Source organism: Podarcis vaucheri, assembly GCF_965113315.1.
Source record: "Podarcis vaucheri genome assembly, chromosome: 6".
NCBI classification, from domain to species: domain Eukaryota; kingdom Metazoa; phylum Chordata; class Lepidosauria; order Squamata; family Lacertidae; genus Podarcis; species Podarcis vaucheri.
The window spans coordinates 89,949,703-89,961,612 of NC_138764.1; the positions used below are offsets into that span (position 1 = coordinate 89,949,703).

Below are 11,910 nucleotides of genomic sequence, written 5' to 3' on the forward strand. Positions count from 1 at the left end.
AACATTCAAAATTCCCTTTAAGAGATAATTTTGTGATAGTTTTGGTTTTGCAGAGCAGGTTCTTCGTCTCATCCCAAGGAAGACAGACACAGTTACAGTTGTACCTTGGTTTTTGAACAGAATGCGTTCCGGAAGTCCGTTCGACTTCCAAAATGTTTGGAAACCAAGGCGCAGCTTCCGATTGGCTGAAGGAGCATCCTGCAGCCAATCCGAAGCTGCGGAAGCCACACCGGACGTTTGGCTTCCGAGGCAAAGTTCGCAAACCAGAACACCTACTTCCGGGTTTGCAACGTTTGAGTTCCAAGTTGTTCGTGAAGTAAGGTACGACTGTATAAGGCAAGTAAAGGTAAAGGGACCCCTGACCATTAGGTCCAGTCGCAGATGTCTCTGGGGTTGCGGCGCTCATCTCGTTTTATTGGCCAAGGGAGCTGGCGTACAGCTTCCAATTCATGTGGCCAGCATGACTAAGCCGCTTCTGGCGAACCAGAGCAGTGCACGGAAATGCCGTTTACCTTCCCGCCAGAGTGGTACCTATTTATCTACTTGCACTTTGATGTGCTTTTGAACTGCTAGGTGGGCAGGAGCAGGGACCGAGCAACAGGAGCTCACCCCATCATGGGGATTCGAACTGCTGACCTTCCAATCATCAAGCCCTAGGCTCTGTGGTTTAACCCACAGCGCCACCCGCGTACAGATTCCTTTACTTGAAGTGATGAGCCATTGCACGTTAGAAACAGAAGCAATCCAGGAAGAGGAAACTGAAAGCTAAACTGAGAACTCAAGAAGGCCACCCAGAGATTCCCTGCTCCCAGGCACACCACCCTTAGTGGTGTTTTCTTCTAGACATGGTGGGTGTCAATTAAAGACTGTTGCCCATTCTAACATTTTGCTGTACCAGATAGTCTGTGGCAGCCTTTGCCAACCTTGTGCCCTTCAGACTGCAACTCCTATTGGACTGGAAAAGGCTGCTCTAAGCACTTCCCTTCCTACAGCTGTAGTGAGTGGCTGCCTATTCCTATCTTGAATGTGTATCTTATTTCTTCACCATTTCATCTAATTTTCTTGCTGGCAAAACTGTGCCCAGACTGTACCGCTTCAGACTGCAGGTGGGGGTAGGGGCTGATTGCGCGCGCGCACACACAGGGATGAAAATAATTTACAAAAAGAAAAGAAATCTCACAGCTTGACAGGACCACAAAGACAGGAAAGTTAGATATCACAAAGAAAAATATGTTAGCACAACAACGAGAGATGGACAGCGGAGCTCTTTGGCATGGCTGAGGCAAAGAAAAATTGGTGTGTCAAAGTGTGTACAGGTCACATCACTTGGCTGATATCGAGAGGTAAAAAAGGGAACAACTTGGAGATTTCTGTGGTTCAGCTGTGCGGGGACTGTTTAGTTTTTCTTATTGTATTTCAAATTGCTCTGGGACTTAACTGCTTTTCTTTTACATAGAGCAACTGACATTATCAAGGTGCGTTGTGCATTTTGCAGTGGAGATGCAATTTTCTATTTCCTCTTGAATCCTGGGAATGTTGGCATTTTCCAGGCTGTCAGACAAATGAGTGCTCAGTAGGACATTTAGGCCTGTCTTTCTATCTAATCTATCTAATCTATCTCATTTCTAAAGTGCCCATCACCTTGGCATCTAGGTGTAACCTTCCTGTCCAAGTCTCTTTAGCTGGGATAATTTAGCCGAATCCTAAGAGAGTTCAAATGCCGCCCGATCAGGTTGAAACCATCTTTTATGAGAATGGATTCAAAACCTATGGCTTTAATGGGTTTGGTATTGCTCTCCTCTCAGTCTGCACAGCAGGCTACAGGATTCCAATTCCTGTATTTTGTGGGTGCTGTAACAGATGCCCTGTGATCAAAAGACCATGTATGGTAGAGGCAACAAGGGACATTAGCACACCTAGTTCACATCCAGGTCCTGCAATTCAGCCTTGAGGCCATTCTACAGAAATGGTGATGTGACTGAGGAAGTATGAGTTATGCTTAACTTTGCCCATTTCTGGAATTCACAAAAAGTTCAATCGTTTGTTGAAGATTGCCAATCATTTGTTCAGAATGAATGGTGCAGTTCTGTCACTTGCGTGTAAAGATCCCAAAACCGGCTAGAAATAAATTCACACAGGACTCAAATTTTAGTTTGAGGTTTTGGCATAATTTTGGCCACAACCTTATTGATTACAGGCTGTGATTGGTTTGCTTAGGCATTGGTTCAGACTATCTGAACCTGTCCAGGCAGGAACAGAACTGACAACTGCCAGCGCAGAGGTCAGCGAAGGTCAGCGTCCTGGGAGATCGACTGGGATGGGAGCAGATCCCAAGATCACACCCAGAATGCTCCCAGGGGCTTTTGCATGGCCCTATCCCCCTTTCGGGACACGGGTGGCGCTGTGGGTTAAACCACAGAGGCTAGGACTTGCCGATCAGAAGGTCGGCGGTTCGAATCCCTGTGATGGGGTGAGCTCCCGTTGCTCAGTCCCTGCTCCTGCCAACCTAGCAGTTCGAAAGCATGTCAAAGTCCAAGTAGATAAATAGGTACTGCACTGGCGGGAAAGTAAATGGTGTTTCCGTGCGCTGCTCTGGTTCACCAGAAGCCGCTTAGTCATGCTGGTCACATGACCCGGAAGCTGTACGCCGGCTCCCTCGGCCAATAAAGCAAGATGAGTGCCGCAACCCCAGAGTCGGACATGACTGGACCTAATGGTCAGGGGTCCCTTTACCTTTACCTATCCCCCTTTCAGGGGTCGGACAAAAGCATGGTGAGCCCCTGGATTCCTTTAACGGAACACCCACACAGCAGCCATTGCAGGGACAGGCCACAGCCACACCTAGTCCCCTCCACCACACATTAACCAATGCTTAATCGCAAACCTTACAGAGCAGAGTTGTGACGATTTGCTACATGGTGGCCAAAACCCAAATGGCACCAGCCAATCGGCCAAGTGGGAAAAATTGCTACCGGGCCCCTGCCCCAAGAGCAGACGACCCACGACGGTATAGCAAGGTCAATCAAACCCTAAATATAGGGAAGGGTGGTCGGGTGATCCGGTGCACGAAGCAAAAATGAGGAAGCTCAACGCGATTGTGCAGCGGTATATAAAAGTCCCTAAGATTCAAATTTAAGCACCCATTGGTCAGAAGCACGCCCATGCCTCCGAGGGACCAATCGGGTAGCTGTAGCTATCCAAACATACCCACCCCACCAGTCAGCAAGCGGTTGTGGTGGTCTCACTGCAACACATGCTCTCTCTGAGGAGAACCCGATTTCTGGGCCCTAATTCAGTAAGTGTGGCGGTCTAAATTTACCATGCTCTCAATAAATCTACCACATTCTCATCAAAAATGTTCATGAGTTAGGCCCCATCTGTACTATACATTTAAAGCAGTATTATGCCACTTTAAACAGTCATGGCATCTCCCAGAGCATCCTGGGAAATGTAGTCGGTTAAGAACGAGAGTTGTTAGGATACCCCAGTTCTTCTCATAGAGCCACAATTCATAGAGTTCCCTGGGAAGAGGGATGGATTGTTGGACCACTCTGGAAATTATATTTCTGTTTGCACCAAACTATCTTAATTCTTATCACAGGGCAAGACAGACGTCCTCTGGCTGGGACGGGACGATATGGGATTGAGGGGGCAACTCCCATCTCTTGCGGGGGTGCAATTAGTGCCAGCACCGTCCGTTAAGAGTTTGGGTGTAATCTTCGATACCTCCCTCTCTATGGAGGCGCAGATTACAGCTGTAACAAAGGCGGCATTTTTTCATCTCCGCCAAGCTAAGCAGTTGGCCCCTTATCTCTCTTGCCCTGACCTAGCCACTGTGATCCACGCGACGGTCACCTCCAGACTGTATTATTGTAACTCGCTCTACGTGGGGCTGCCCTTGAGCCTGACCCAGAAACTCCAGCAGGTGCAGAATGCCGCGGCGAGACTCCTTATGGGGTCTTCGCTGCGAGATCACATTCATCCGGTATTATACCAGCTGCACTGGCTCCCGGTGGAGTACAGGATCAGGGTTAAGGTGCTGGTTTTAACCTTTAAAGCCCTATACAGCCTAGGACCCTCGTACCTATGGGACCGCCTCTCCTGTTATGCCCCACAGAGAAACCTACGGTCTGCAAATAAAAACATCCTGAAGGTCCCAGGCCACAGAGAGGTTAGGCTGGCCTCAACTAGAGCCAGGGCTTTCTCGGCTGCGGCTCCAATCCGGTGGAACGCTCTGTCACAAGAGACTAGGGCCCTGCGAGACCTGACATCTTTCCGCAGGGCCTGCAAGACAGAGTTGTTCCACCAGGCCTTTGGTCAGGGCGCAGCCTGACTCCCTCCTCTGGCAACCTGCACAGAATTTTGCTTAACGGTTGCCATCAATTTGATTTTAATTAATTTTTATAATGAAATATTTTTAGAATGTTGGATTATTTGATTATTTGATTGGCTTCGGCTGGCGAGGGCGGGATATAAATAAAATTTATTATTATTTATTATTATTATGAGCAAAACATGCATGATAAACCATCTGTATGTTAATCTTTTAGTGCCAAATCGTATTTCACTCTTGTGATGGGTATGCATACACTGCAACTATTTCCGCCACCTTAAAAACTACAAGTGTGGCTGTGATTGATGTGTGTCATGGGTGAAAATGACTGGACCCTTTAATCTAAAAAGAGGAATTGATAATATTGAACAAATTGGCATACAACTGGAACTCATTACCATTCTAATTGGCAGTCAGGTTTTCCATAGATATCCTCTGATGAAGATCAAGAAGTAAGAAACAACATTTTCTGCTGCAGATTCCACACTTGCATTTAGAAATATTTCTACCTTTTCAGCAGATAGATAGATAGCTAGAAAAGGCAAAAAAAGATAAAATGGGCATTAACGAATGCCTTAAACTCCTCATCATTTCAGTCTCCCAAACCATGTTATAGTTACAAAATATTTACAAAATCCATTGGAGATTTTTAAAAAAACAACTGCTGAGGAATCCTACTATTTGATAAATACATTATTCCAACTTTTACTTTGGAATATAATTTAAAGCATGATCCTACGCAAGTAGGTACCACTATGTTAACTGGGCTCATGTCCCAATAAGTGTCTGTAGGATTGAAGGGCAATCCTATACACAAGAAGCTGGTGTAAAGGTAAAGGCCCCCGACAGTTAAGTCCAGTCGCAGATGACTCTGGGGTTGCAGCACTCATCTCGCTTTACAGGCCGAGGGAGCCAGTGTTTGTCCGCAAACAGTTTTTCCAGTTAATGTTACCAGCATGACTAAGCCACTTCTGGTGCAACGGAACACCAAAACCAGAGCAGAGCACGGAAACATTGTTTACCTTCCCGCAAGTTTATCTACTCGCGCTTTTTGTGCTTTCGAACTGTTAGGTTGGCAGGAGCTGGGACCAAGCAACGGGAGCTCACCCCGTCGTGGGGATTCGAACCGCCGTCCTTCTGATTGGCAAGCCCAAGAGGCTCAGTGGTTTAGACCACAGCGCCACCCCATGTCCTGGTGTAAAGTTAAGTCAGCATAAAATATGCCAGATCAAAACTCCATCCTCCGGCAGGGCTAATGCCACATGAGCCAGCCTAAGTCTATCAGGAGAAAAGCAAGGCTTTAAAATAGTGTTACATCACCCTTCTTGCTGGCTTAAATTATGCTGGGTTGCCATGTGATCCTGTCGAGCAGGCTTAGGATTCAGCCTCTCTGGTCCCCTCTCTCTGGTGCCACCTGTGGAATACCCCCTTTTGGGGACTTATAGCAGCTTTATATCTACTAGGTTTGGATCAGCCAGGTGGGTCCTGGTCTACCTAAGATGGGGGAAGATATTGGCTTCTCTCCAGCTGAGCTAAGGATGAGGAGCAATGTTGGAGTAGCCCAGCTGTGCCAGGAACCTCCTGATTCATCAGAAGATTTGCTGGATCCTAACCCCACTCATCCTAGTGGATCTTGCTATAGGGTTGCTCCCTTATTACATTACATTATTAAGCTGCTTTCATCCTGGTCTTTTACACCATTTTCCGTTCCAGTTTCTTGATATTGTCCTGTAGCCTATATTTATTTTAGTTTTGGACAAATTGCATTGCTTTTCCTCTGGTAGAACTTTCTGTACATTTATCTCCTTCTCACAGGAGATAAAATAAGTGAGCTTATTCATCACTATTGTATAAGAAACCTGTATTCTCTATATTGGTGCCATTCCAAACATTCATGGGTGCTTTTTCTATTATTTTTCCATTAATACGAGATGGGAGAGTGTTAATCTTGCTGTGATTTCTAATAAGAGATCATGGCTATGTTTTTCATCTCTTTATTATGCTTTTGGGATATTGCTCTGATTTGTCATCCACCTCCCTTTTTGGATATTGGATATCCAATATCCCTTTTGGATATTGTGTTTTGTGTTTGAGTAAAGGCAGATGCAATATCTTAAAAGTGGCATAGGCTATTTGATACTACTTCTGCTCTTTCTTCTGCCTCCCCCAGGAATATTCCTTGCAGTATTTAAGTGTAAATGGGGACAAGTCAGCTGTTGAGGGTGCCTATTGGCTAGCTCCTATGCCATCTCCAACTCACGCCACACCTGATCCTAGAATCAGTTTTGGATTTATTTCTGATTTTGAGATGGAGGGTGACTATATATGTGGATAAAACGCACATGTGGTATTTGTTTGTTTTTAAAAGCACACTATTTGTATGATGTGCAAGTCGAGACTATACACAAGCTCTTAGTGGTTAAGAGCTGAGACTATGTTTAACTTGGCAGTATCCTGGACACCAAGGGTGAAGAAACAACTATGAATGCTCTTAAAAGCCTAGGCCAATCTTCACCCTATCTTTCTAAGTGGCTAACAGAACTTGTTGGAAAATCACCTAACCATTCTTACCTTGCTTAAGGATATACAGAGTCGTCTCCCCCCCCCCTTTAAATCTTGAAGCATCCACAGCAAGCCAAGTTCAGCTTACAGGTTGAAATCTGACAGCCAATGTTATCTCACCCGAAGGGATTATCATTAGACAAATACGTGGTAGTGGATCAATGGCTACTACTCAGGAAGAGTATGTACTGTCTACAAAAAACAGAAAGTGCATTCCTCTAAATACAGTTGCTGGGGAGAGTTATCTCTTGCTTGGACTACTGCAATGCACTCTATGTGGGGCTACCCTTGAAGGTGATCCGGAAACTACAACTAATCCAGAATGCGGCAGCTAGACTGGTGACTTGGAGCGGCCGCTGAGACCATGTAACACCGGTCTTGAAAGACCTATGCTGGCTCCCAGTACATTTCCAAGCACAATTCAAAGTGTTGGCGCTGACCTTTAAATGGACTCAGCCCAGTATACCTGAAGGAGCATCTCCACCCCCATCGTTCTGCCCGGACATTGAGGTCCAGCACTGAGGGCCTTCTGGAGGTTCCCTCACTGCGAGAAGCCAAGTTTCAGGGAACCAGGCAGAGGGCTTTCTTGGTAGTGGCACCCGCCCTGTGGAACACCCTCCCTTAAGACTTTTAGAAGACATCTGAAGGCAGCCCTGTTTAGTGAAGCTTTTAATGTTCAATAGACTATTGTATTTTAATATTCTGCTGGAAGCCACCTAGAGTGGCTGGGGAAACCCAGCTAGATGGGTGGGTATAAATAATAATAATAATAATAATAATAATAATAATAATAATAATAATAATAATAATAATAATAATATTGCCCAGATCTTCTGTTTGGGGGCTCCCAGAGGCATCTGTTTCCTTGGCCACTGTAAGAAGCAGGATGCTGAACCAGGTAGGTCTTTGGTGGAACCCAGCAGGGCTTTTCTCCTGTTCTTCTCAGCAACAGCCCATATCAGTGAGCAGGATGATTCGGCAGCACGGTGATGTGCTAAAATAGCTTCCGCGTCACCCTCCCCAGCTGTGCCCAGATTGCTGCAGGTGCTTCTTACAGACCCTGGAGACCATTCAGAACAATAATTGGCACGCACTAACAACCCTGTTTGCATTCGCGTCTTGAAAATCTCTGATTACATCTGTATTTCTGCATGCAGACGTTCCCGCTTCGTACGCTGAGCCCGGTGACGGCTCTGAATGGCTCCCGTGTAGGGTGTGAGTTTTCTTACCTGGGAGACTGGGCTGGTCACAGAGGGCAGGCAGGCTGGGTGGAAACAGGTCACCGAGAACGCGGCAAGTGTCACTTTCTCGGCTGTAATTGAATTTGATCTGAACTGAACTGTGCTGATACATCCGGCCCCTCTCCTTTTGTTGTTCCCCTGCACATGTTGAAAATGTCTTTGTAAACCTACCCCACAACAATAATTTCATTGAGAGCCAGACATTTCAGACGTGACAGTGATCTCTAATCCTCTCTGGACAGGCAGCTCTGGGATTTCAAAATTTTCAGCCTCTGGATGCAACAAGGGGGCTGAGTTTCCACAAGGGGAGCCATCAGATGTCCTTTTAATCCTTTAATGACCTGGAGAGGTGAATTACTCTTTGTGCGATTTAATTTCATCTCTCATAAGTTTGTCGAAGACCCAATGCAGAGCTACCATTGCCATTTCGTAGGCAAGGTGCAGCTTTTGTTTTTATGTGCAACATGTTCATAGCCTACGCTCTGATGGAGACACTCCGTACATTTCCCCATACATACAGGGGGATACATCACTCCCCTTTTCAGCGAAGGAATAAGAACATAAATTCAAGTGGGTTTGTGTGTGTGTGTGCCTGCATAACCATTTGAAGTGGGCCACAGTATTTTTTTTATTGGTTGTTGAAATGTATAGACCACTTTTCATTTTCATTTTTTTTTTAATCCTTCTCGAAGTGGTGTACAAAAATTTATTATTATTGCTGCGTTTGCTTCCTATCTTTTCTCCAGTGAGTTCACAGTAGTTCCCTGCTCCTGTTTCCCCCCTCTCAATGACCCCGCAATGTGTGTTAGCTAAAGAGAGAGGGCCTGGCCCAAGCTGAACATCATAGCTGAAAAGGGGATATGAGCCCTGGTAGCCCAAATCCTAGTCCCCCATTCAAACCACTGCACCTCACTGGCTGTCTACACACCAGCAAGTGAGCCAAAGCATCATTTTAAAAGCAAATAAACGGGCATTTCATGCTGCACAAAATGCTACCCAAACCATTGTAAACAAACAGTTCCCAGCAGAATGTGGCCATGCCGAAAAGCAAGACACAACAGCCACCGACGAGCGACTAAATGCAGCTGTATAAGGATGGGTCTGTAAGGACTGTTTGAAGGTACCAAGGGAGAGAGCTTGCTGCAGGTGCCTTTAGGGACCCAGGAGACCAATCACAAGAATAATTGGCATGCACTAACAACCCTGTTTGCATTCACGTCTTGAAAACCTGTGATTACATCTATATTTTTTTGCATGCAGACGTTCTGGCTTTGAACACTTCGCCCAGTGATGACACTTAGCCTGCAGGCCTGAACGACTCAGGTGTAAGGTGTGGGTTTTCTATGAGAATGACAACTGCTATACAACTTAATGACGTTATACGGTGAAGAATCAATAATATGCAAGGCACTGTGTGCAAAAAACCGAATGCAGGTAACTCCCAAATCCTGAATGGCACTTTCCAAGAGGGCCAGTGGAGATTTCATTGGCATATTTCATCCGGACTAGAAATATTATTCCATCGTTGGGAACCATCACTGAAATCCTGGAGTGTGTAACCCAAACTAGGCAGTGGTGGGGGGCACATATTTTGTGAGGGGGAAATTGCAGTAGTAAAACACGCACCTTTGATTGTGAGGATTTTTTTAAAGGGCTTGCTGTGAAAGGGATCCAAAATGTTTGCCGGCTTTTGAAAGCTCAGGCGGGACAAACATCAATCCGTGAAAAGCCTGAACTTAATTTTGCTCCAATTTGACTTTAAAGAGTAGGTTTTTGTGGGGAAGCACAAAAACAAAAGCACGCTCAGACATGAAGCATTAAAGCACAGAGCTGTGCCGGGAAAGAACAGGGCAAAAGCTATGTGTGGCCAAGCCCTTAGAAATCATGTAAGGTTTCAGCTGTAATAGTAATCACTCTCATTGGAAGGTTTCATTTCAATTTGATCAGATACTAACTGCCATTGCATGTTAGCTGACAAAGTATAGCACAAAATCCAGTATATATCTGTTGTTAATTACTAAACACTATTGGTCTCTCAGCTATCAAGCACTGCCAAATACTGAATGTCATTGCAAGCCAATTTTTTAAAAATGCAATATTACGATCAGCATTGGGTGGCTGGTCTTGTAGCTACCATTTTAATTTCTCACAGTTCCTCAGAGCAACTCTATATTGAAATTAAAAAGAATGGCTCTCAGATGTCTGCTGCTGTTTGGAGTGTTTCTGCTGCTGCGTGCCACTGCTTGTTAAGGCCCCATCTGCACTATTTCTTAAAACCATTATCATAATATTTTAAATAGTCACGGTTCTCCCCCCCAAAAAAAAAAACCTTGGGCACTGTAGTTTGCTAAAGTTGCTGAAAGTGGGTAAAGGTAAAGGGACCCCTGACCATTAGGTCCAGTCGTGACCGACTCTGGGGTTGCGGTGCTCATCTCACTTTACTGGCCGAGGAATCCGGTGTACAGCTTCCGGGTCATGTGGCCAGCATGAATAAGCCGCTTCTGGCAAACCAGAGCAGCACATGGAAATGCCGTTTACCTTCCCTATTTATCTACCTGCATTTTGACGTGCTTTTGAAATGCTAGGTTGACAGGAGCAGGGACCGAGCAACGAGAGCTCACCCAGTCACAGGGATTTAAACCGCTGACCTTTTGACTGGAAAGACCTAGGCTCTGTGGTTTAACCCACAGCACCACCCATGTCCCAAATACTGAAAGTCTCACAAAATTACAATTCCCAGAGTTCCCCGGGAAGAAAAACTTGTGTTAAGCTACTCTTGGAACTATAGGAGAATCGGGTCTCCTAACAACTCTCAGCACCCTTAACAAACATATTTTTTTAGGAATCTTTGGGGAAAGCCATGACGGCTAAAGTGGTACAATACTGCTTTAAATGTATAGTGCAGATGGGACCTAAGATGACAATGACAACAACGACAACATACTAATAGCAAGTGTTGATTCTTATGTAGGCAATACAAAAGAGGAAATATCAAAAGTCCTGGGAGAGCCTCAAGGTCTGAATTCACACAATACATTTAAAACATTGCAATACCATATTAAACAGTCATGGTTTCCCCCAAAGATTCCTGGGAGCTGTAGATTGTCAAGGGTGCTGAAAGAGTTGTTAAAAAGGTAAAGGGTAAATGGACCCCTGACCATTCGGTCCAGTCGTGACCGACTCTGGGGTTGCAGCGCTCATCTCGCTTTATTGGCCGAGGGAGCCAGCGTACAGCTTCCGGGTCATGTGGCCAGCATGACTAAGCCGCTTCTGGGGAACCAGAGCAGCGCACAGAAACGCCATTTACCTTCCCGCCGGTACCTATTTATCTAATTGCACTTCGAACTGCTAGGTTGGCAGAAGCAGGGACCGAGCGACGGGAGCTCACTCCGTCGCGGGGATTCAAACTGCCAACGTTCTGATCGGCGAGTCCTAGGCTCTGTGGTTTAACCCACAGCGCCACCCATGTCCCAAGTGAAAGAGTTGTTAGGAGACCCCTATTCCCCTCACAGAGTTACATTTCCTGGAGCAGTTCAGCAGGCAATTCTCTTTCCTAGGGAACTCTGGGAATTTTAGTTCAGGGGAGGATTAGGGGCCTCCTAACAACTCTCTCAGCACTTTTAAGAAACTACAGTTCCCAGGATTCTTTGGAGAAAACCATGAGTGTGTTTTCCCTGATATAAAGGTTGCCCATATGTATGTGTGTGCATGCGTGTGTACGAATAAGAGAATGAGGTTATATTTGGACTGAAGAGGCCCCTCTTCCCCTGACAG

The 11,910-nt window shown here is 45.7% G+C and overlaps 1 protein-coding gene across 3 annotated transcripts in view; it reads left to right on the plus strand.

Annotated features, from left to right (window-relative positions):
• Positions 1-11,910, plus strand: part of TSHZ2 (teashirt zinc finger homeobox 2) — a 336,058-nt gene that overhangs the window by 20,389 nt on the left and 303,759 nt on the right. Inside the window, exon 1 of one of the 3 annotated variants that reach the window (XM_082225876.1) lies at positions 9,243-9,570. The exons of the other annotated variants lie outside the window; for them this stretch is intronic. Coding sequence (XP_082082002.1) covers positions 9,537-9,570 — 34 coding nt within the window. The 5' untranslated portion in view covers positions 9,243-9,536. Of the gene's footprint in view, positions 1-9,242; positions 9,571-11,910 lie in introns of those variants that run through there. 3 annotated transcript variants of the gene reach the window in all.